The sequence below is a fragment of the Bactrocera dorsalis genome, chromosome 5 (assembly GCF_023373825.1).
Source record: "Bactrocera dorsalis isolate Fly_Bdor chromosome 5, ASM2337382v1, whole genome shotgun sequence".
Lineage (NCBI taxonomy): Eukaryota > Metazoa > Arthropoda > Insecta > Diptera > Tephritidae > Bactrocera > Bactrocera dorsalis.
In genome coordinates, this window is record NC_064307.1 from 971,523 (window position 1) to 997,180 (window position 25,658).

At 35.7% G+C, this 25,658-nt stretch overlaps 5 protein-coding genes across 5 annotated transcripts; 3 read left to right on the forward strand and 2 right to left on the reverse strand.

Annotated features, from left to right (window-relative positions):
• Positions 1 to 1,792, reverse strand: LOC105232749 (endocuticle structural protein SgAbd-6). Its single transcript, XM_011214564.3, has 2 exons — positions 1,541 to 1,792; positions 1 to 318 (listed from the first exon to the last, which is right to left on the reverse strand). The coding sequence occupies exons 1-2, from the start codon at positions 1,672 to 1,674 to the stop codon at positions 129 to 131; spliced, it is 324 nt and encodes a 107-aa protein (XP_011212866.1). The 5' UTR covers positions 1,675 to 1,792; the 3' UTR covers positions 1 to 128.
• A 12,479-nt stretch (positions 1,793 to 14,271) lies between these two features.
• LOC105232748 (endocuticle structural protein SgAbd-6) lies at positions 14,272 to 15,335 on the forward strand. Its single transcript, XM_011214563.4, has 2 exons — positions 14,272 to 14,814; positions 14,933 to 15,335. The coding sequence occupies exons 1-2, from the start codon at positions 14,630 to 14,632 to the stop codon at positions 15,123 to 15,125; spliced, it is 378 nt and encodes a 125-aa protein (XP_011212865.1). The 5' UTR covers positions 14,272 to 14,629; the 3' UTR covers positions 15,126 to 15,335.
• A 3,643-nt stretch (positions 15,336 to 18,978) lies between these two features.
• Positions 18,979 to 20,166, forward strand: LOC105232747 (larval cuticle protein 65Ag1). Its single transcript, XM_011214562.4, has 2 exons — positions 18,979 to 19,441; positions 19,735 to 20,166. The coding sequence occupies exons 1-2, from the start codon at positions 19,317 to 19,319 to the stop codon at positions 19,922 to 19,924; spliced, it is 315 nt and encodes a 104-aa protein (XP_011212864.1). The 5' UTR covers positions 18,979 to 19,316; the 3' UTR covers positions 19,925 to 20,166.
• A 2,002-nt stretch (positions 20,167 to 22,168) lies between these two features.
• Positions 22,169 to 22,748, reverse strand: LOC105232746 (larval cuticle protein 65Ag1). Its single transcript, XM_011214561.4, has 2 exons — positions 22,551 to 22,748; positions 22,169 to 22,460 (listed from the first exon to the last, which is right to left on the reverse strand). The coding sequence occupies exons 1-2, from the start codon at positions 22,664 to 22,666 to the stop codon at positions 22,271 to 22,273; spliced, it is 306 nt and encodes a 101-aa protein (XP_011212863.1). The 5' UTR covers positions 22,667 to 22,748; the 3' UTR covers positions 22,169 to 22,270.
• Positions 22,749 to 24,339: 1,591 nt separating this feature from the next.
• On the forward strand, positions 24,340 to 24,860 carry LOC105232745 (larval cuticle protein 65Ag1-like). Its single transcript, XM_011214560.3, has 2 exons — positions 24,340 to 24,506; positions 24,579 to 24,860. Exons 1-2 carry the CDS (start codon positions 24,391 to 24,393, stop codon positions 24,766 to 24,768), a joined length of 306 nt encoding a protein of 101 aa, XP_011212862.1. The 5' UTR covers positions 24,340 to 24,390; the 3' UTR covers positions 24,769 to 24,860.
• Positions 24,861 to 25,658: the final 798 nt, after the last annotated feature.

Below are 25,658 nucleotides of genomic sequence, written 5' to 3' on the forward strand. Positions count from 1 at the left end.
AATTGTAATAAGCCGATTTAATACTGTTTCTTTCTTATATAACAATTCATATTTTTGTATATTTACACTATAACTACATGCATATAAAAACGATTAATTTCAATGTATCTCCTCTACACAGCGCAACATTAGACATGTGGCAAATGATCGCCTTGTGGTTGGAAACCGTTCTCATCGGCGATATAATTTAATGTGTATGTTTGACCGTCTGGTGCTACCCAACTAACCGATCCGCGCACAGAAATGGCCTCCTGTTCGGTGCCGGCGTTCTTTAGTTCAGCCTCCTCCTGGCGCGACACACCATCACTAGTCTCATAGCTGTAAATTGGTAAATTACAATTTAATTTTTGTTTGATAATAATTTTTGTAAATAAAATTAAAGAAAAATTTCGGAAAAAATAATTTTAATAAAATGAGTGAGCTATTTGAATAATAATATTTCAATGATATTTTCTTAAAATATTTTTTCTGGTGAAGGATAACAGAGACTACTAGGATTGAACACAACAATTATAATCTCTTGGCAATTTAATAAATATTCAAGCACAAAACCGTCGAGTATTTGAAAGCTTTATATAAAATGCCTTCAAGAATATAAAGTTACTCTAGAAATATACATTTATCTGAATTTCAGTCATGACCATTGGTGATAAGAAATTCTGAAACAGAATAAATTATTTAATCACCAAAAGCATCTTATTGTTAGCCTTTTTTCAAGCCAAAAACCTCATAAAATTAGAAAATGTATATATCGTTTAGAAATAATAATGTTGAACCCTAAAAAAGGTTTAACAGGGTTTATATTCGAAGTAGGCAAACGATAAGAATTTTTTCCTACAAAATTCCTCCTCTAAAATCTTAAAATCTTTCTATAGTTTGCCAAATTTATAGTTTTTGGTATCTAATTATTGATCCAACGTTATGCCATTGAGGTAAGGAAAACAGATTTAATAGCTCACAACTGTGAATAGCTTACAACTTTAAAAAAATATTTTATATAGGAATAATTATTAAAGTGTTGAAAAAAATTCTAAGAGAGCACAGAAGGTGTCTCCAAGCTCATAGAAGTCTAGAGCAATATTTTGTAGAAGCAGACATTTTTGAAGCTATAATAAAAAAAAAATTAAATTAAATTAAAAAATTATAAAATTTCTCATTTCATATATTTACGCATTTTTTGGAAAAGGTGTAGAAATAATAGATGATATATAAATTTTAAGTGTCTTGCTATTTATAAATTATAAGTTTGGTATAATACATTTTCAGGCAAAAATAAAAATTTTTGATTTTTATGGCGAAGGACCTTAAAACAATAACAATTAATATTGGACTGAAAAAGTTTTACTGTTGTTTTATTAAATAGCTGACCAAATTTTCCATTTCCTTATTGTAAATATTAAAAAGTAATTTCTTTACTACACGCCATCGAATGTTTTATACATAAATTCAAATACATTTTTTCGATTTGTCTATTTGTATCATAACCACAATTTCGCACGCAAATGTAACACTTTTGATTTCACTTTTTTTGCGGACTCACCCGAATTTGTAACCATCAACGGCGTTCTCGTTATCATAGCGTAGAATTTGGGCCGTAGCTGGGTCATCGAGCGGCGCAGCACAGGCGAAGGCGATTAATCCACAGAGTGCCAGGATGCTCAATGTAAACTTCATTTTGGTGAGAGATTTTATATATTTTAATTTCTGAGAGGGTATTTTTATTATTTCTTGAACTTCAGCTATTGCTGCCGCGCTTGTCGTTATCCCAATTACGTTTGCTAACTAATGCAGTGTAATTACCAAAGTCGGTCGCTATTTATACGTATGTCTTACAGAAAATCCAATAAAGTACAATAATGAGCATGGTTATACGCACTTGTTGAGAGTGCCTACATACTTACATCCCCACATATGTATTTACCTATGAATGTGCGAAGTATGCGCTGTGCGCTGTGCATTACGCTCATAGGCAAATAAATTAACACAAGTAAACTAATAATAATTGCGCCAACAACAATAGCAATAAAGCGATAAAAGAGCATGATGAGCTGCGTGTACTTCATTTGTACACCCAGGCACACCATATGCAACATATGGTTACCAGCATACGAGTGTGTGTAGGTATGTGTGCGTAAGTGCTTGCGAAGGTAAATACGAGGGAGATATCAATAAAACTTCGTTCAAATGAAACTGAAAATCCAAATTGTTAGAGAGCGCATTGCAGCATCCATCAATAAAATCGAAAAATGGCAATAATGAACTGCCGAACACATTCAACATAACCGCCTGCAAATCATTTTAGGCAAGCGTGCGCGCACATACATACACTCATATTTCAGCGCAACTACGCGCATGCGTACATGGCGGTTGAATAATGAAGCGCAAATTATGTAATTCAACGGATTATCTAGGTTTTGGAGATCGTCATTTTGACTCGGGTGTATATGTGTGTGCGTTGCATATGTGCGCGCCTGTGCACAAAATATGCTCGTTGCGGTCATTAACCGCAAGACAGCACAAACCCATTAACAGCACTGACGTTTTGAACTTCACCACGCTGCTGATTAGCGCTTGACAATTGAGCTATGCCGATTCGCCTTGCCTTGTTGCTATTATTGTTTTTGTTACTTTGCCAAAGCGCATCTAAGTGCTTCCATTCAATGTTACACCACGCGTACACACACGCAGGCGTTTGTACTTTTGAGTAGGTGCTTGAATTGAGTTTCTGTGTTGTTGTTAATTTGTGTGAAAGCAATTGATCTTCAATGGTTGTTAAACAATGTTTGGTGTAATTTATGAGCTACTCGGTGCGTTTTGGGAAATGTGTGAAGTGGCCAACACGTTGAATTTCAACTTCTATGCGCTCTGGCCACCTTTGTTTTAACCATTTTTCTATTGTTCTACTGAAAACCATTCAACTTAAAAAATGTTTAAACACGGTTTGTGAGAGTGCTTTGTTAGACATTGGATGGTAATAGAAGTTGGACACATCGTTGCTACATAAGCAATAATGATTTCAGATATTTTAAAAGATTAACATAATCTTCTTTTGAAGATCATATCGGTCGAATTTTTCATTACTTTTGTAATATGAATTAATAGATCTTTTTTACACTCTTACAACATGTTTCACAGATAATTAGAGCTTTGCACTTATAATGGTCTTAGTCTAGAATTTAGATAACTTAATTCAGAATGATTTTCGCTGTTACTTGATTTACACGCGGAAATTGTAATTAACTTTTTTGAGATTTCGTGTATGGAATTGTTACGATTGTTCGAAAAAGCTTTCGATTATTAGTTTTTATCAAAAACACAAGCCTACATGTGGTACAAATCCTTCAAAGACGGTCGAGAGATCGTGGAAGACATACCTCGTTCTGGATGGCCTTCGACCTCTTCAACTGTAAGTAAAGTATATGGTTAGTAGTGTTGGAAAGATGGCAAGTGAGCTCGTTGCCGAGTCGCCGTTACAATCTCAAAAAGTCACTTTTTGTTGTGCTCTATGGACATTCCCAATTTATTGAAGGAAATTTTTAATGAGCGCATTATCTCGTATCGTAGGCCTCCAAGATCGTTCAATTTAACACCACTAGAATGTTTTTAGGCATTTTTTTATTGATGAGATATGGCCTAATTGAGGCAAAAAAGTGCTTCAAAATTGAGACTCTCGGCTCGGAGGTCACTTGCCCGAAATTATTTTTTTAACATAATGGCAAACTCTTATTTTTATAATAAAATTAAATTCTTGGCCATAACATTAAAATATATGAGTTTCACTTATTTTTGCAAATCAGATGTCTGAAAAAGGCATAAAGGATATTGTTCGGTCAACGTGTTAATCATATATATATATAATTAGGTGTAAGTATTTTCTAGAGCATACTTTCTTGAGGACAATGGGATATTGAGACAAACCTGTATAGAATTGGTTTAGATCTTTCTCGGTACTACATATACTGTAACGTGTTCTGGGTGCAAAAAATATTGAAAATTGTCAGTATTTGAGATTGTTTTTGCATATTTGTTAGTATACCCTTAACAAATTTAGTCATATCCATTTGTTTGTAAATAGGCAAACTAGCGGCTCAGTTTTTAAAATTTGAGCTTTTAGAACGTGATCTTTTCTCTTAAAAAAGCTTCTCATTTGTCAAACTGCCAAATGATATCGCTGAGATACAAACAGACAGATCAAGATCATAGTCATTGTACGGAAAACTTTTTCATTTGACTATTTACATTGAACTAGGTGACTAAAAAGAGAAATCAAATCTTTATGGATCAAAAACAGATGGATACAAACCGCAGACGACTTTGGTGCTTGCGAAGTTAATATTTTTTCTTCTTTTACACACCCATTAAACAAAAAATCGCCACCCATAAAACACCTTATACTCACATATGCACATAAATAAAAGACAAGTTTAAAAGTTACTAATGTTAATATTTGCATTCAACATATTTGTAACTTCCCACTTCGCGTGAAATTTCGAAGCTGCTGCTAAAGTAAACTGAAACATACAATAACAATTAATTGCCTACCTTTATGGTGTTCCTCGTCATGCGGTATTAATTTCAATGATGTTTTTGGTAACCTCGAAAATCACGACAGTTTTGTCTGTGCCTTCATTAATTGATGTTCCTGAAGAACTACAACCGCAATATACATAGACATATGCCAAAGTATGTGAAGTTTAGATTAAGATAAATAAATTAACCGAAAATCAAGTATGGGTACAATGCAAGAGTAGCTTAAAATTAATTAATTAAAAAGAAACAACATTGAAGCCATGAATGGTAATAAAGAATTCCGCCCTTTTATCGTAGTAGTAGTTGTCATTGTACAAGTAAATATGTACAGTGTATTATTTAGTACTATTTGCGAGCGTATATCGGTATACTCGTATCACCCACTTCACACTTGAACTCGCACCTTAAAAAATTATACGAATGCTGTTGATGGCATAGATGATTTGCTCGCATATTGCAGTCACCCAACTAAGAAACTATCTGCTTCCTTCTTGGCAATGAGATGTGATAGATATGGACAACAACAAAAACCAAATGCGTGTCTTAGCCAACTCAAGACGCCAACGCTTAAGAAGTTAACAGCTCAATTTGTTGGTGCACTGCTCGCAAGCATCAATTTCGGTTAGCTGTAATTTGTTGTTGCTTTTGTTTTTTTTTACTAAAACGGCTGATCACAGCGTGCTGATGACCTTAGTAAACAGCGTATGGAAGTTGAAATGTTTAATTTGGTTGAAGAAAAATCTTAATGAACAGAAGATGAGATGTACTATATCATTGTTAACGGCAGAATTAAGCAAAATTGAGAAAAAATGGTCGATATTTACGAGCGACAGCTCGAGGCTTTTATCTTTAAGTGAACACTTCATAAACATTTCAATGAATATTGATTTTCGTAAGTATTTATATAAGCGTATGCACTAAATTGGCCAGTGAATTAACACCTCTGATGATGCTCGAGAGCACTGCTTCTCAAGCTGGAATGATTAAAAGTTTTTAAAAGTAATTAAAACAAAAAAAGTGAAGAATGGCTAAGTTCGGGTGCAACCGAATATTTTATATCTTCAGGTGTTGGCAATGTTGGAAAATATAGTGAAAGAGTTCTAAAATCATCCTCAATCGATTTCATTTATTTAAGTCAATAATCATCAACATACCAATTGAATGCTCTTTGGGTTTCATTAAGGTACCTCATTGTTGATGGTAACAATCGGTATAGACTAAGGGCAGTCGGATGTTCAAAAATTCTCTTATTTGTTACATAGGGGCAAGGCTTAGCTTTCACCCGATTTGATCCATTTTAGGCACAAAGATATACAGCTATTAGTAAAACATTGAGATAACTGAGATATATGGCCCGATATAGGCGGTATAAAATTACCCTGAAGTCCGAAAATCCTTAAATTAAGTCATTTTTAGTATCATACATATTTTTTATCAAGAAATAATTATTGCAACATTAATTGGAACTTTATTTGTATACTGGAATGTGAAAGTATCCGATATGAATTAAAACTGTGTTATATAGAAAATTGATGTGGTTGTAGTTTTATCAACATATCTTAATTTTTACTCAAGTTACACTGTTACCCGGATTTCAACTCGTCACGTCATCCTGATCAATTATAATTATATAGTTCTATATCTATGTCGAGCAAGTAGTTTTGATTGGTAAAAATTAATCAAATAGAGCCGAGGACGCGTTGACGACGAACCACGTCCAGGACGGCCATCAACATCAACTCATGATCAACACGTCCATAAAATAAAAGAATTGGTGCTTGAGACTAGAATCGCCGAGTAACAGTCTTAGATCTTACTGGCATCGTTGAAATATCGGAAGGATCAACGAAGCCCATTTTGAAAGATCATTTGTGCTTAAGAAAAGTGGTGAGAAATAATGCTTTCCCACTACCAAGATGGCAAAAAGCGTATTATTACTAGCGATGAGTCTTGGATCCATGCTTACGACCCGGAAACATACTATCAATAGGTCGAATATAGTATCAAAGGTGAGCCGAAGCCGAAAATACCACCTCAAATCAATATCAGTAAACAAAGTTATGTTGACAGTTTTCTTCTATTATGGAGGTTCGTGGTTTAATTGTTGAGAATTAAAACCTGTTTATTTCATTTTTTGGCAAAGCTACGAGTTTTGTAGAAAAAGTTATGTAGCAAAGTAGAAGAATATATAACTTTTTTATTTACAGCGTTTTCACAAAACCTCAATTTTTTTTAAAAACAACTATGTCTTTGGGTTTTCTACTTTCATCTTGCACAAAATGAGCGTCGCTTATTTTCATATATTCCAAACACACTAACTTTTTTATTTAAAGTGTTAAGAAGGAAACCTTATTTTGGCTAAAAATCGAAAAAAAACTCTCATCAGTCAGTGGGCTTTATGTTTGTCGACATCTTTACTTTCTTAATAAAACATATATGTATAAGCATTAGTATTATAAATTTTCTCAGAAAACTAAACACTCTACTAGACTAAAAGGAACGTTAGATGAAATAAAAAAAAAAGCTTTGAACTTTTTATTGACGTTCGGACTGAAATGTTTTTGTAGAATCTCTCAGTCACAGACAATCTATTGTTCATTCAACACACCTGGCAACACTGTTATACCCATAAAGTTAAATGCATTTAACGCACTTGTCAGGCGCTTGGAGATCATTTCCACCGCTGTTAAGCTGTCAGCGCTACAGCCAGTAGTGGAAGCAACACTTTGGTTAGTAAATGCTTGCGGCTTTAATGGAGAATATAGGTATAATACATACACACAAATATGTAAAGATATAATTACTTATTGTTATGCAGCTCTGCAGGAGACTCGCTTTCAATATGTGCTCAATGAATTTGACTAAACCAAGTGCTGGTCTTTAATTGTTTAAATTAGTTTATCAATTTCCAAAGTTCAAAATTCATTAACAAATTTATTTAAATTTTATTTTAAATGGTTAAGAGATAATTGAAGGATTAGTGTTAATTTGTTTAACAACTTAGTTGTTAAGAAAAATTTCTTTAAAAATTTTCCTCTGCTCTTCTAATCTGATTTCAGGTTTAGAATAAAATACATAAAATAAATATAATATGTCAACTATTTGATCACACCTGGGTATCAGAAAAAGGATTTTGTTTGCAACTTTTCTATTTGTTTTATATACAAAACAATTAAAATAAAATAGAATTAACACATTTGCTTTTCAAAGACTTCTAGATTTTATAGAATTTTAAAAAATGTCTCCTCTGAACATTTGATCAATTGGTTGGCATAAATGATTTTTTTTACTTAAAATTTAATATGACCCCCTTTTCCTTTGATTACTGCCTCAATTCGTGTGGGCTTGGACTTGACCACTTTCCTACAGAAATCTCCGCTAATATTTTGACAGCAATTTTTAGCCTTCTGCCATAAATCGCCAAGATTCCGACACTCACCTTGAACATCATAAATCGCACGCTTGACCTGAATCCAAGCATGTTCGATTGGCTTGAAGTCTGGCGATTGTGGGGGCCAGTCGAGTACTTCAAAACCGTTATTTTGAAGCTAAGCTTTAGCTACACGAGAAGCGTGTTTCGAAAGATGACCTCCGACACATTCTTGCCCCCACATCCAGACTCGGGTTTGGATTTGCACTAAAAAGCTTATCCGTGCCTCTATATCTTTACAACATTATTGTAAGCTATTTCGAGGAAAGAACTTTGAGCCACAATACAAACGAAGGCTCCAAAAAATATAAAGTCACCGGTGGAGTACCCCAGGGATCAGTACTTGGGCCGCTACTCTGGAACATCATGTACGATGGAGTACTGCGACTGAAGGTACCTAAAAACGTACACATCATTGGGTTCGCAGACGATATCGCTGTTGTGGTTATAGCGAAGCACATACACGATATAGTTACGATTACCAACAAGACAATAACGTTAATAAGCGATTGGCTCGAAACTAACGGACTGAATCTAGTGGAGAGCAAGACCGAGGCGGTACTCATTACTGGCAGAAAAGTTAGGGAAGTTGCCACGTTCAGCATAAAGGGTGTAAGCATCACTACACAACCGACAATCAAATACTTGGGAATTATTCTTGATGCAAGGATGTCCTTTAAGGAGCACTAGGCGTACACATGCGACAAAGCTACAAAAGTGTGCAGAGCCTTGACCCGATTAATGCTAAATTCCCTGCGGGTCAAAGTAAAACAGAAGACGACTATTAGCTGGTGTATTAAAGTCAGTCGCGCTGTACGGCGTCCAGATATGGGGGAAAAGCCCTCGAAATAAAATCTTACCGTCGCGGCCTTTTTTCTATATATGCCACTTGCGCGCTGAGAGTATGCTCTGCGTTCCGCACAGTATCGGAGGATGCTGCCCTAATAATTTCGGGCCTACAGCCTTTAGACCTCTTGGCCAAAGAAATTCAATGTCTTACAAATGACAGGTTACCGCATACTACACAGAAAGAAATCGCAAGGGCAGAGACGGTGAATCACTGGCAAAAACGCTGAGAGGAAAGTGAAAACGGGCGGTGGACATTCCGGCTGATCCCCAACGTTGAACCATGGCTAAACAGACCGCACTGTGAGGTAGATTTCTACCTAACTCAAATCCTCATAGGACATGGCTGCTTCAAAGCATATTTGAAACGATTCGGACACGAAAATAATGACACATGCGATTATTGCGGAGGCGATACCATCGAAAATGTAGAACACACATTCTTCTATTGGCCGAAACATAACCATGAGAGGCAATATTTAAAAAATGCGTTCAGTGTAGACCCTACTCCTGATAATTTGGTAAATCAAATGGTCGAATCAGTAGACAAATGGAAAGCTCCTTGCGAAGTGGCAGCCAGGGTTATGAAATCCCAACGTACTAGCGAACAGCGGCGGAGAAGAGAGCTGTTAAATGTAACGAACAACGACGACCCAAACACACTAACATTGACGTGACGGGCAGGGAGGCCAAGTAAATGCAGCTTGTAACTAATGCATTTTGACCATCACGTACGCATGAGTGTCACTCAACCATCCTCCCGACGTAATACTTTGACGGTGGTACCGGGGGGAACGGTACAGGACGGTAGGAGGTTTAGTTTGGATTAAAGTTCCACTTTGACTGGGGTCCAGGCTTTCGATGCTTCCTCCTCGTAAAACAAAAAACAAAAAAAAAAAAAACATCCAGACTCTTGCACAAACCTTGTTGAAGGATGTCGACATATTGGTTAGCATCCATTCGTCCGGCAACTTTTACGCACTCTCCTACCCCTCCATCCTCATACACCCCCACATCATTACATTACCGTCTCCAAACTTCACCGTTGGTTGAACAATACGGCTAGTCAAAGGTTCTAGGGGTTTCCTCCAAAAGAGATCACGTCTGATTTGGCCCGCATTCTCATGCACACCAAACTTTATCTGCCTAATAATGCGCCTTTCCAGGGTGGCATTCAAAATTGGCTTTCGACCAGGAGTCGAAAATTTACACATAAATGGCTTATTGATTGTCTTATTTTTGAAATCGCGCCTATAGAAACACCAACGAGTCTTGCAAATTCGCTATGCGTTGGGTTTAAATGAATAAGCCTTTTAATTTCGTCCATTTTTATTGCACTTAATTTTTTCATCTATAGTCAAGCCAAACTTAAGAAATAACAAAGAAAAACAATAAAAAAATACTCACCTTTTACTAAAAACAAGAATCTAACGATTCCGCACCATTAATTGAAGAATCAAAAGAAGTACTTGAATCAGAGCAATATTACGGCGATCAATACTCCTTTACTTCACAAAGTCAACTAATTGATCATATGCGTTTGTCTACATTTGTAAATATTCTCTGAAAAGTAACGGCATATTTTGAGTAATTCCGCACTTACTAACTGTCCTTGCATAGGCCTACTTAGTGAACTTATCCCTTTTATTTAAAAGTTTATTTAAATAAAAAAAGAACAAAAAAGAATGCTTTTAGAAATGTATGTGATCAAATAGTTGACATACTGTATATTATAAATAAGCATAAAGTGTCGTTCTGCATACATTTATTTACATATATAAATGTGCATAAATCGTCTTCATATGGTATCAATATAGTTACAATATATATTGTACAAGTATAAATTTGTGTTAAAATAGTTTCTCAAACTCAAAACCAGCTGAGCCCTTCATCATTTCAACTTCCGCAGCAGCTTCAAAATACCGCAAAGTGCATTATTCATTATCAACATTCCGTGTACACATCGCCCCTCTGCCATTGGAACATCAGTTCACAAATTTAAACAGCTATGGGCGTTTGTTTATACTTTTGGTTGTTTATTATTTGATTGCCATATTACAGATGCATCAAGGTGAGTCAACTAATTATTTTATACGTGTGCAAACATACATTCACTCACATATATAAACCGAATATATGTATACATATATGTGCAATAGGTAAACAGATAAAGGTAAACGTTTATATACATACTTTTATATGTATTAACATTACCGGTTTTAAATTCATTATTTCAGATATATTTTCTCTTTTCTCATATTATTAATTAAAGAGTTTTTAGAAAAATCGGAAATACCAATGGCAAAGCAAATTTATCTACGTAATGTATGTATGCTTTACACTATTCCTTACCAACCCAGCACTAATACATTAGAAAACTCGTAAAAATATCAGTTTACTACTACAATTTTCTGACTAATAACGACCTGGTTAAAGAGGTAAAGAGATCCCTTTGATTTCACCAACCTATATTGTTCTGCATCTATTTTTCAGAAATTCACCTGCACGACAGCTTTCGCACGTTTTCGAAACAAAAAACTTTTGATGGGACCCTACAGTGAAGTTCGGCTTTGCTAGTAGCTACCTCTAATTTAACGTAATCTGACGGTGAGCCTAAGTAAAGACAGTTTTTTTTCTGTAAGAAATAAGAAACAAGTTTAAAATTTGGCTTTATTATAAATATATGGATTTTCAATTTTTTGCTAAAAATTATTTCTGGCAGTAACCACCCGATGTTGTGCTTTAACTTACTGTGCTATAAAAATGTTTACTTATGCTATATTTTGCTGTAATAACTGCTGCTCAGAGTTTTCATACTAAGCTAAGTTATCTCAAAATGTGTTGTGCCCTGTTATGTTATGTTTCTTAATTCCTAAATAAAAATAAAAAAAGATTAAAAATAAGTAATGTTGTGTTGTAAATATTTATGTTATAGTTAGTTATCATTTAATCATTTACTTAAATATCTTTGGCTTTTCAAGTAAATTTTAAAACGTGTTATGTTTTTTTCTGACTATTTGTACTACTGTTTATTTCTTGCAAATTAATACCTTGCCGTCTTCTAAATAAAGTAGTAAACAATGCCCATACAGATACGATGATATGCAGAATTAAAAACTAACTGCTCGAATTAACATTTTTGTTATTTTTTCTGCCTGCGGTATCAACTGCTATAGTTTTAATGGTATTATTGACCTTAAGAAGCCATAAGAGCTCGCATTGATTAACAATATTGCATAACAAATTTATGTAAACAAATCCTAAACTGTTAATATACTGTTGCGTGCATGCTTGTAGATCATAGAAAACGCTTGTGCGAACATCTTCGCATTAGTTGGTGAATTTGTAGATTGGAGTTGTCTAAAATTAGCAAAGTAGCCTTAAGATTGTCTGACGTCAAAAATACAACGTTAGTTATATATTTTATATCAATAACAAATAAGATAAAATATAACAGTTTTCAATGACTTGCGATAGTGCTGCCTGACTAATTTATTTTTGCAAAATGCATTTTGCTCAAATACAAAATCACCAAATACAAAAATTGTTTCGTTTATATACATACAAGTATATGTACATTGCTCTCTTGAATTTTACAACAAATTAGTCATTGGCGAATAACGCACTAATCATCTTCTAATTAATCATTACACAATTACGAGGAATGTGTGTTAGTATGCCAATCGGAAATCATTAGCACGAGAGTAAAAGATAATTGAGCTGTGGTAGTAAATGAATGTGTTCGTAAACAAACTCGTTAATGCACATGAGCACACACACATGCATGCATATAAAATCGTGATCACGTTTAAGTGTTTGCTTGTAATTAAGTAGATATTATAAAATCTGTTAGGAAGTACTAAGTGCACAACTATGTATGTATATTTCAGAGAGTTTGTATTGGTTGGTGAAATATCAAATTTAATTTACTTTTGGCACACTCCACTTGGCAGAAATCAATGCAATAACTATAGCTAATATGATATATGTATATACTGTACGTATAAAAGGGAAGTACGATTATCATCAGAACAAATTTGTCTGCTCTGATAAAAAATGACATTTTCACATATATCAATATAAATTATTATAATCACCCTCAAAATAGGCTTCTAAGCCAATACAAGAATGCCAGCGCTCAATTCAATTTTCAATACATTTTTTAAAAGCCTCGGCAGGCCTTCAGAGACTTCAACGAATTTTGGTCAAGACCAACATTTCCAAGCTCTGTTTATTTGACTTTTTCAGTGTAATCGTGATTAACAGCTATGGGTGGACGACTCGCGTTAGGCTAGTTTTCGATGACTTCACTGAACCTTCACTGAATGCTTAGCGCCATATTTGATTGGCATATGTTCGTGATAAAGTAGATACCCCAAAACCCTTCTGCAATGATTACTTAGCTTTGATTCGTCATAAATCACTTTAAATGGACCAGTCCAGATCAAATTTGCTCAGATGTACACATGTATATAAAGTTCGATCTAATGGCACTGTGTCGGATACTGCACCTTGATCATATTTGTTTAGCATTTTCTTAAGAAAATAATCCACAGTCTGTTTCAATGCCTTTTGCCCGTACTGCAATGATAGACTAATAAACTACCTACGAGTCATAAGAACCTCACCCAGTTTGCCCCTGAAGATTGGATTCTATATTAGATTGGAATAATCGATTTAAACAAATTTAATTATCAAACAATAAAAGCCCAACAGTTAGTCGCCTTCACAATATCAATATTCTTTATTTTCAACATTTTTCCTCACAAATGTAACCAAAAACAAGGAATAAATCGCGTCAGATGAAAATTTCTTACGATGTATTTTTCCGGTGTATTCTCTGCCATTTTCGTTGGACTTAATATGTAGCGCCTGTATCAGAACGACAAAAGATGGCTAGTAAAATTTAGTATTTACCTTCAACTTTCATTTTCGTGTATTGCTTGCTGCTCTTACTGTCTTGTCGTTTTATTTGCCCCAGTCCTCGGTGACTTTTTTATTGCCTCGCTTTTGGTGAGCTGAACGCATTCGCACAGCAGCCGGCACAACGCAAAAACCCCGCAGCAGAGCCAACCTACACACCGCAAAACAACAAACATCAACATCAACATCACCTTGTGTCACAGCAGCTACGCGAGACAAGAAACCGCGGCGGTGACAGCAACAACAAGCCAACTGTTGATTCGTGTGTGATTTGCTTTTGATCGACTTTAAAACAAACGTTACTCGACTTGATGCTAAATTAGTTTGGATCTAAATTTCAATTGCGGCTATTCTAGCGTTTTAATATATTAGCAGCTCGAAGCCGTAAGATTGTTGTTATTGTTGTTTATTTGATTTCATGTTATATTCATGTTATTGCTGTTGCTTTTTTGGCTTTTTATTAGATGCTCTTATTTGCGTATTTTATTGTACACGTCTACAAATTGTCGGCTATTTTGGGACAAAAGTTAGAAAACTTCTTTCTTCTCCCATGAATCGTGTGTGTTTCATGAGTGGCTGGCATTGTTTGTGTATTACCATTTAGTAGTATATAAAGCTATTGCGCAGCGCATTTGGTTGCGCAGTTGTCGGCTTTAAACAGTCCCGAAAAAACGTTTGCACCGATTTCGAGTACTGGCAGACAGGTCGACAGACCGGCCGAAAACACGAGATCAAGAGTTAAGGCGAGGCGACGCACCAACCAACAGCTGTGCAGCCGACTTATAGGAGCGTAAAAGACAAAAGACTTAAGCGACAAAATTCATTTAAAAGTCATAAATCAAAGCTAGAGCCCAACTAACGCTAGTCGTGTACTATTATCAGGCGCGCGCTTACCGTGAAATGATACGCTTTGGTGTGCTGTTGGCGCTGCTATGCGCTGGCGCATGCGTGATCAACGCCAGCCCTGTGCCAGATTCCACACCCGCCACAACAACAACAGCCACAACGGCAACACACAGTGATGACGATGTGCAGATTGTTAACTATTCCAATGATAATGTCGGTGCCAATGGCTATAACTTTGCGTATGTATTTGATAAATTATATTTTAAATGCTGGATTAACTATATATTATACTTTTTGAATTCATTTCCACCAACTCACCACATCACACGCACTCTCTCTCTCACACACTACAAACAGCTTTGAGACCAGTGATGGCGTGTCACGCAAGGAAACGGCCACGGTAAAACATGCTGGCGCGATATCGGTCGAGGGCACAGTCAGCTGGACGGGTCCGGATGGTGTGCAATATACACTCAATTATGTCGCCGATGAGCATGGCTTCCAGGCACAAGGCACCCATTTGCCGGTGGGCCCAGAGCCAGCGTCATAAGTGTTTATTTTTTTAGGTTATGAGCATCTATAAGCAGATTCGGCAGCAGAATATGGTAGTATTTAGTTGTACGTGTATTGTGATGTTATATTTTAGTTAAATTGTAAATATTTTCTAAGCAAATGAAGCAATTTACGAGTATTGTACGAATTATGTGGATAGTCTAGTCGTTGTTGATACTGTTAATAAATAGCGCTGCATCGAAGTAAAGTCTTTTATTGAATTCTGTACAATCACAACAGGCTTAGCCTTTTTAGCTTTACTCTTTTGCATGTGTGTCATTCGTAGCAGTAATAGCGGATTAACTTCATTTAGATTTTAATTCGCCCATTACTTTTATGCGCATGCGTCATACTCCATTGTATGTATTTTGAGATTCAAGTTTATACTTTTGCCTTCATACAAGTTTGTTTACTTTTGTAGAATATACTCAATAGAACTGCGAAGCTCACAAGCATGCGATCGTTATAAATTTCAAAAAATAAATATAAATGAAAATTGAGCAATGATTACTAAAATTACGATTTATTCAATAATTATTTATTTATAGGTTTATGGTGGATAGAAAGTCTTACTAAACCAGTCACTTTGTATAAAATTTTCACATATTAAAACCTCCACATACATATATGTAATTGAAATTCAGAGAGATTCCTTTCCTAATAGTTACAAATGGGTTGAATGGGGTCAATACTTCCAGTTATCCATATTAAATTGCCCATATTTAAAGATTTTCGAACTTTATAGTGAATAGCTTTGTGTATGAGTTTATAAATTCGTCTTTTGGAGGTAATATTTAACTACAGGTCAATATCATAGAAACTCTTCAGCACCAACCATTAAAATTACCGTAGTAAATATTCATAAAGTATGAAAAGATCTTTTCGGACTTAGCACCGTTATTTCTGCAAAATCTCACGAATTTCATCAAAATAATAAGTGATATTATCCATGAATGATGATACCTAAAGCATGAAGTTTGACAAAGTTAAAATGTATGAAAATGTATGTATGTGCGTATGTAAGAATGTAGATATTTCAAAACATCCTGCAAAAATCACAACGCGGATTACAAACTTAACCGAAAGTAACAACCCACGTACAAGCACTTATAAATCGGCAAGTACATACATATGTATGTACGTACAAGTATGTGATTGCACTCGCAATAAGTGTGAGCGTGAATAGCATACACACACACACATACAAATTTATACAAACAGAGTACAAAGTAAATGAACAAATAGTTACAAGTAAGTAAATTTGCGATTATGAGCTTGAGCATGCAAATTTCAACTTCTACGCACATACATACATATGTATGTACATACAAACATTCAATCAAAAATGTATACACACATAGTATATATGTATGTGCCTATATTGTGTTCGCTTGATAGAAGTAGGTTAGCGTGCAATGGGATGCTGCTGTTGTGACTATCGCCGGCGGCCTGTCTGGCCTGCCTGAATGACTAACTGACTGACACTTCAAGATTAGTGCCGCAAAGTAGCAAACGAAGACATAAACAAACAAACTAAACTAAAACGAAACAAAACTTTATATTCGACCAATTGGCTTAGCAGTAGCAGGCTGAGTGACCGTCCGCTGCCGTTGAGGTTGCCGATGGTGTTGATGATGTGGATGATGCTGCTGCTGCCCAACCTAGTTGACCGCCACAAATGCGCAAATTCACTTCGCGCATTTGCCAACGTTCGCCTCGGTATGGCTATGTAGGTTTGCGTTCAATCACTCATCAAGTGCAAACAATAATTTGGCCTTTTGACATCTGGCAAATAAATGGATAAAGGCATGCGAATGTATAGCAGCATTACATGATTTTGATGATCTATGTATGTATGTATTGTCGGTTAATGTGTGTGCCGCGACCATCACACTTTCGATGCCGCCTTTGAGTATTTCAAAGATGAGATAGTGCTAGGCTACACCGACGGCAAGATTATGGCAATCATTTTTTTGGTGATCGTAGATAATATTTTCTTTTTTACGTTTTAGTTACGGTATGGTTGCCATGTACATAAAGAGTTAAATGGTGGCAAGAATTTGGTCAGCTTATTACATTAGGCAGAATAAAATTTAGAATATTTAAGTGTTCGTGGTATCTCCAATATCAACAAAGCATATTACTTTAAGTATAAGGTGCGCAACTAAGATCACGCAGTTTGTCAATAAATGGCTCCTGCAGTTAATTGTGATCAATTTGGATTTATTTAAAGCATAATAAACTTAACATAGACATATGAAAAATAAACTGCATTTCCACATTAGAGTCTCTGTTTATATGACGGTGATTTCGATATTAACCACCGTCTGTATGAAACACCTTCGAATAAGGTGAAAGGGAGACATTGCTCCATAAGTCATCCTACGAACCTTTTCAAAGCGACCGCATGCGCTGGAAATGATTCGCATTCAAAGAACTTGGGTTCCTTATGACCTCAATACCAGGAAAAGCACGAACAAGTAATTCTGCTGAATGGCAACGCTCGGCCTCACGTTGCCTAACTCATTAGAATTTTCAAAGCTCTTTTGCCTCACCGTATGAAATATCTTCAAAACATGCATTCTGAACGCATCAACTGGCTCTTCCAGTGTCGAAAAACGTTGACCTCTTTGTTTATTTTTTACATACTGAAACAAAAAGAAGTCATTCGGTATGCTGCTGCCACTAATGTCTACAGGTGCCTTTATCTCATCTGGCAATATCACTTTGCGCACAGCATTTATAGTTTCCGAAACAATAACTGATTTTGGACGACCTTCACGAAACCCGTCTTTGAGTAATCTACGACCTCGATTGAATTCGCCATACCCTCGATGAACACTAGCCTTTGATGGAGCTTCATCGCCAAAAGTTTAATTAAGTTCATCAATGCACCGTTACTGACTTAATCTACGTCGAAAGTTGTAAAAAATAATCGCTCGGATTTTATTTCATTTTTTGACCGAGATCCATATTTCAAGTTACTGTAAGCAACATCAAAAATGTCAGGCTTTACGATAAAGTTATGATTTGCCTGATTGAAACATTAGGGCTGTCAAATCCCGAAATATAAAATCCAACCTTCTCATTACAAAAAAGCCAGAACTTAGTAGCACGTCTTATACGTAAGGAGCAAGTTATTCTGAACTTTAGGAAAACATCAATTTTATAGACCGACAAACTTAGGAAAAGCAAACATCTATTTCCTAAAAAATAAGTGATAAAATTATACTAAAAATAAGCAATCCAAATATTCTAGCAATAAAAAAATACCAAAAAATTAACCAATCCGGAAAATTTAAAATGTGACCCACGTAAAATTTAGGCAATGTGAAAAATTTGCATACGAAACTTCAATGAAAAGCAAAAGTTGATGGTCTAAAGAAATGCCAACCATTTCTTACACATATGAGGCAGCAAAGGTTCGGTCAGAGCGTGTAGTCCCAAGTGTCGTGCAACCACAACGTGCTTTAGTACACTTATACCAGCAATTTGTTTTTGCTTAAGAAACAGGAAAACAAGTTTTCGACATTTTTTCTACATTTCAATAAATTCGCGTGAATGTTCCTGCTGCTGCGGCCGCCGCTGTTAAAAATTGCAAAATTCACACACACCTCAAAGAGCAGCAACAACATACGATTGCATCTTCTTTGCGACGCTTTAAGCAGTGGCGTGCGCTGGGTGCTACACACATACCTCCACGTGTCTGTATGGATGTTTATATTTATGTAAGTACGTGCATATATTTTTACAATTAGCTGTAAGTATTGTCAGTTTGCTTGTTGACGCTTCGTCTGTATTGCCAGCGTATCGAGTATCGAGTTGCCATCCATTACGAATAGGAGTACTTACAGTTATGAGTATTTCGCCGGGCTTTAAAACGTGCACACGCGACGAGTATAAAATGCCTGTAATAAAAGGCTGTGGCAAGCATTAATTGTTCAGTACTCCGACGAGTCGCAACTAACCGAGCGGCCAGCCCCACCAACAAATCAACCATCCATCCAGCATCCCAACTATACAAAAAATCATTGGCCTAACCTTTACGGAAAAAAGAATCCGCCACGTCGCCAACTAAAAAAACGTTGTTCAGCCCGTGATAAACGCGTGTGTTTGTGTGAAGCAAGAAGTAGCAGCTTGAAACCGTGTCCCATTTACTCCAAGAAGATTGCATAATTTCTCATTAAAGATGAAGTTTGTTATTGTATTTGTTGCTGTTTGCATTGTCTCCGTCATGGCTGCGCCAGCACCACAGCAAGAAGTACAGGTTTTACGTTACGATTCCGATGTGGAGCCTGAGGGATATAAATTTCTGTAAGTGTTAATGAACATGAACGTCTAGTATATACATACATACATACATACACATAATGGAAAGTGTGCATATGTATGGTATAAATGCGTGCTGAATTGGCTGCCATTCACTTGCGTTCGCGTCAGGTCGCAAGGTCAAGCCGCTTGCATAATTCCTCGACGATTAAACACAATTACTTACTGAAATTGTTTTTGTTCTTTCTCATTTTCTTCTTCACACTACTTCCTTGGCGTTGTGCCGCTGACCCACATATCGGTACCGGTAACTGCAACTGTGCCTGCAACGGTTCCAGTGTTGAGACCAGTGATGGTAAATTACACGAGGAGGAGGGCAAACTGAAGGACGTCGGCACCGATCATGAGGCGATAGTTGTACGTGGTTCCTTCTCTTATGTCGGCGATGATGGTCAAACTTACACTGTCAACTACATAGCTGATGAGAATGGCTTCCAGCCGGAGGGCGCTCATCTGCCACGTGTCTAAGACGGTTGACACTGTTTGTAGGCGTTCCTTTTCTATCACAAATCCCATCTGATCTGTACGAGTACTGAGTTTCAAACGAGCGGGCATATCCAGCGATTTTATATTCATTGTGTTAACTAGGTTTAAGCTACATACACACAGATACTATTTACATAAGTGAACAAGAAGAACACAAAACATTGTAATGCGAGCATGAGCAAATAAATCCGAGTACATTATGTTAATGACTTCAAATAACTGAACTTGGTCTTAATGATATTTTGTTCCGGCTTGATCGAAATCTTTAATATTTGATAGGAAAGAATCGAAAGGATGTAGAAAATATATGCACAAAAAGTAAAGGCAAAGAAAACTGATAAAAATAATTTTCACAGCAAAAAATATAATTTCATAAAATTATAAATGCAATTATTTGAACTAGTTGACGGAAAAAAGGTTCGAAAGTTAAGGTAAATAAGTTTTATAACTTCGATTCCACCGAGTATCGCTGCATGGATCGCTTTTCATAGCACAAAACGGGCTTTCGAGCCTTCAGCTTTTAAGAATATATACGCGAGTCAAAAATCCAGTATTTAAGTGTTGGAATATGCGCTTAGTGCATCTTCATGTGAATAGAACAGTCAGCTCTATGAGATAAAGATAAAAATTGGTATACAATCAGTTTTTGTTGTTTCTCTCATAATATTTAACCGTTTATATCGATGTTTCTAAGAGTCCCTAAGAAAGACATGTTTGAATTATGACTTTTCGATTATCTAATATTTTATCTAATACGAACAATTTCGAAAAAATAATTGGTTTTCATACATATGCACACTATCTAATTTAGAAGATTAATATAAAAGATGAATGTATATAAATAATATCTGAACTAGAATAGGTTAGCTTGGTCTGGTAGGCTGGTGTGCTGCGCATAGATCCGTGCTTGAAGTGTTGCCTTGCTAAAACGGGACAAGTTACAACAGATTATCCACTGTTTCCCTTTGTCCTTTCTCCTTGGCATTTCCTGCAGTCTTCTTGACTTGTCAGCTTTATTCTGCAGACGTGTGCCGCCACCAGACTGTGACCAGTAAGTATTCCAATCTTGTTCCTGCAGTACCTTCTACCAAGAATGGGCAGGAACTTTGTGTATTTTTGATCTACCGCTTTGTACATGAATTTTGCAATTTTGCACCCCGATAGATCATTTCATCATGTTTTAATCTTTCTTGCCTTGATATTGTCCCGATTATCGTAAAGGCATGTATTTTCCAATCTCGGACACGTTTACCAATCCGGATCTGCCATTCAGTAGAAGTGATGTCGCTTCTGGTGATATCTCAATTTTTGCCCAGCTTTTCAATACACTTCTGATCTTGACTGCTGCTTGGCTGTCTAAGTAGATCTTATCTCTGGAGTTGTCTGCTATTATATTTTAAGCTCCACGATCTACGATTTTAGATTTAAATATAAATCTTGTTATTTCAGAAATCGTACACATTATATATTGAATATATTATATCAAACTAACCGATTATTTTCATCTCTTTCCTCTCTATATAAAAATTTAAATCCAAAGATTTGAATCATTATGCTTTCAGGCGAACGCAAGTAAATACGACAGTTTTTTCTAGTTCTCCAACTGCTCTGATATGTTTCATTGTTAGGAACGTCGATATTATTCAAAATTGCTCATATTCTCTCGGCCACATCTGAATATTGCTAGTCCGGCAAAATGCCAAGGACACTTCTAGTGTGAAAATTCGAAACACATACATTTTCTCATATTTCGTCTAAATGTTTTTGGATTAAAGTCTTATAATGTGTAGCCACTCAGGCATTAGAAAGTAGCTTTTTCGTAAAACTACATTTTTCAAATTGGCTGCTGTAATCCAGGCAAGCGCAGGCAAATAATCCGATTTGTTTTTTATTTTTTCTTCTCAGTGCAAAGCCATTACAGTTTTTCGTTTGCCAAAATAAAGGCTGACCAAATATCATCTAATTTTGAAATGAAGTTTGGTATTTTAAGTTTGTAAAAAGTCTGTTAATTTTCATTTTATAAGCAAGATTTTTTTATGGACACTATGCGTGCTCCTTACATACATACATATTATAATTTATATGTTGCTTTGTTGTCCAATCCTTTTAAATAATTAAAAAGCAGCCTCTTTTGTGAAGGATCACACATATCTGCACACTGAAATAGATTCATTACCTCGTCCAATGTCTATGTCACAAAAATCAAAGGCGTTAATAAAAAACATGTTTCTTTGGTGTTTCTTAACAATCCATTATTTTATATTTTATTTTTTCAACTATTTACAACTAGGCAACAACGTTTCAGCTTTTCGCTAATTTTGAAACAAATTAGGCAACTGGAATATGAGCACCTTGTGGTTGGAAACCGTTCTCATCAGCGATGTAGTTGACGGTGTAAACTTGACCATCATCACCGGTGTAAGAGTATGAACCTTGAACGGAGATAGCTTCCTGTTCGGTGCCCAAGTTCTTGATCTTTCCAGATTCTTCTGATCTGATGCCGTTGCTGGTTTCTTGGCTGCAATAAGAAATACGATTTGTTTATTAATGATTGTTCTTTTTTTCAAAAGTAGAACGTAATTGTAAAAATTCTTTTAGTTCTACTTACGCATATTCGTAGTTCAATGGCTCGACATTCGAGTCCAAACGCACGATTTGGGCATCCTGGTCGGAGTTGGCCATGGCGACGGCGAAGAGAGCAACGAAAACAATGACGAATTTCATTTTGGCAAAAGATAAATGTGGAGCGATTTGAAGAGCTACTAAAACGCTGTTGACTGCTGGTAAGCTAATGATGACAATTTGATGGTGTGACAGAGTATTTATAACAGGCTAAAGCCATGCACGGTCTTCTGCATTGTTGTTATACGATTTGGTCTTGTTTTAGTTTCATTTGGTTTATTTGTGGATCTTGAATATCGCAGCGGACGTTGCAACAAATTTTTGGGTGTTGTTAATTTTATTTATCATTTTGTCTTTTTGTCTTTCTAGTGGTTTTATTAATTTTTGTTGTTTTCATTTTAAATCGAAGCATTTTGTCTTTGCTTTGGCTGAACACAACTTTAAGGGCGTTCCGTCGCAGCTTCATATGTGCGGAATGTTGTAATGCATTAATTGGCCGCGACTAAAGGTGACGTTCATCTTTTGGGAACCCGTTTTCTTATGCGCTCATTTCTTTTTGTTCAATAACAATACCGTTTTCGTAACCAACAACCTACTCCAACAAAGCACACACACACACATATTCACGCATTTAAACATGCACACAAACGTGTAAAGCAGCAATGCTAATACCGGCGCTTCAAAGGTTCAAGCTGAGGGCAGGTTGAGCATGAAATTCGCAAATTACAAATGTTTTGTGCATGTGTGTGTACACGATCTTATGTTGGCCATATATTACATACATACATATATACCATCGATGTTTTAAATATGTGTGGTATTACAACTCAAAGCTGGTGTGGTTAGTTAATATGCGAATAATTAATTAAATATAAATAAATTAAACTGAATGTGGGTGATTAGTTAACACACAACATGCATATGAATTTATAAATTAGTTATGATAAGTTAAGTGCATAATTTTCCTTCGCCAAACTTCGCAAACTCTTTCTTTTTACAATTCTGTATTCTATGGAGAATTTCGTTTTACAACAAATTTATAGGTAAACAAACAAAACTATAGATCCGGCTGCTGCAACACCATTCACAGGTGCGTTTCTTATAACATAAAAGATATCTCAAAAAATGAGGGACTAGTTCACGTCAACGTAACGGTTAGACAAATGGACGGGGTTAAACCCACTCATCTCATCACGCTTATCATAGGTATATGGTATATACCTATAGGATCTCCGGCGTTTACTGTTATATGTTACAAACTTCATACCTAACATAATATACCCTTATCAGGCTCGTAAAGGATGAATAATGTTTTCATGTAACGTATGTTAAGCCATCCTAAAAACTTTATTCGGCTTTCTGAACGGAATTCTCAATAAAAATATTTCGGAAGAAATATTTTGAGGCCTTTTAACCCATCACTGATCCGTAAGAAATTATGTTTTTATTTTCCTTAAACTACTCTTCCCTAGTAGCAAATTTTGGATCGCATAAGAATATAAAATATTCTGGCCATTACCTCGTCACATAATCACCTTTCATCTGAATATATTTTATAGTAATTTACTACGTATGTATATTAATTCAAATTTTGTTTTACCGCACAAAGATTAAGCAGCATTGCCGATAGTATGAATCTTTCATTATTTAGTTTATCGTACAAATTTGCATGACGTATCTCTTTCAACTCTTACTACAAATATTTGATTTTTGCAGTTCGATCGCGATTACTTTTAGACGCTATAAAACTAGCGCCTGCAGACGCATTTCATTCATTCACAAACCCAACGTTGTTTATAGCGATCAGCTTCAACACATCAGAGAAAATGAAATTCGTTATTGTGTTTTTCGCTTTATTCGCTGTAGCCTTCGCAGCTCCACAAAAGGATGCCGAGACATTGCGTTATGATTCGCAGGTTGAACCATTGAACTACCAATATAAGTAAGTCACGAACTTCTTCTAAAACACCATTTGCAAATATGTGTAACCCACTCTTCTTTTTTAACTTTAAAGCGTTGAGACCAGTGATGGTAAAGCTGCCCAGGAGCAGGGTGAGGTTCAAAATTTGGGCTCTGAAGACGAGGCTATCGCTGTCCGCGGCTTCTACTCGTACATCGGAGATGATGGCCAGACCTACAGAGTGGACTACATTGCCGACAAAAATGGTTTCCAACCTCAAGGTGCCCATATCCCTGTTGCCTAAATGACTGTGATGAAACTACTTCTTGTTCCTTGTTAACTAGTTATAGCTATTATTAAAAAAACAACAAAAATACATACTTAAAAAAATGTATTTCATTTTTTTAATGTTTACTGTAAATTTGGGATATATTTGCATTAACTCGTTTACTTATGTTGGGATAGCTGAACTTTCCACTTGTTATTTACAATAGCAATACCACCGCTTCACTTCGAACTTTAGAACAAATCCGATTTCTACAAAGCATAAGGTTTCCGGTACTATTTCCATCAACTACAGTACGTTTTTTTGTAAAAAAAAAAACTGTTGCTCTCAAATCCAATGTCAATATCCGAACATATTTCAAACTACTATTCATATAATACTCTATTCAATACAGTGAAAATTTTATCACGTGTAAAGGCGAAGAGGTTGTCCCGGTAAAAGAATCCAAAGGATTGTACTTGAGGTTTAATTTTGAATATAAAACAAATTTTATTGGAAAATATAAAGAAGTTAAGTCTGCCTTCTCAAGCCAGTTAATAGAGTTGTCCGCTTAAGAGAGCGTTCATTTAATAAAAATTTCACTGTATTTTTTATTTATGAATGGTTCTACTTTCTAAGTTGGTTAGAACCGTACACAGTGTGCTCAATTTTACTAAAATCGGTTGAGTAGTTTGGGAGTCCATTGCAGACAAACAACGTCACACGTCACTTTTTATATATAAAGATTGAAATGTGAAAATACACTTTATATAAAAAACTATTTTAGAAAAGGGTCAGTAAGAATAAAAAGTGTGAACGCAGCCTTAGTAGTTTTGAAAATAATACATATAGCCCCGAGACTATGCAATATTGGTTCAATCCCTTTTTCGAATGAGTTATAATCTCTTGAGGAGTTAAACCGCTGGTTG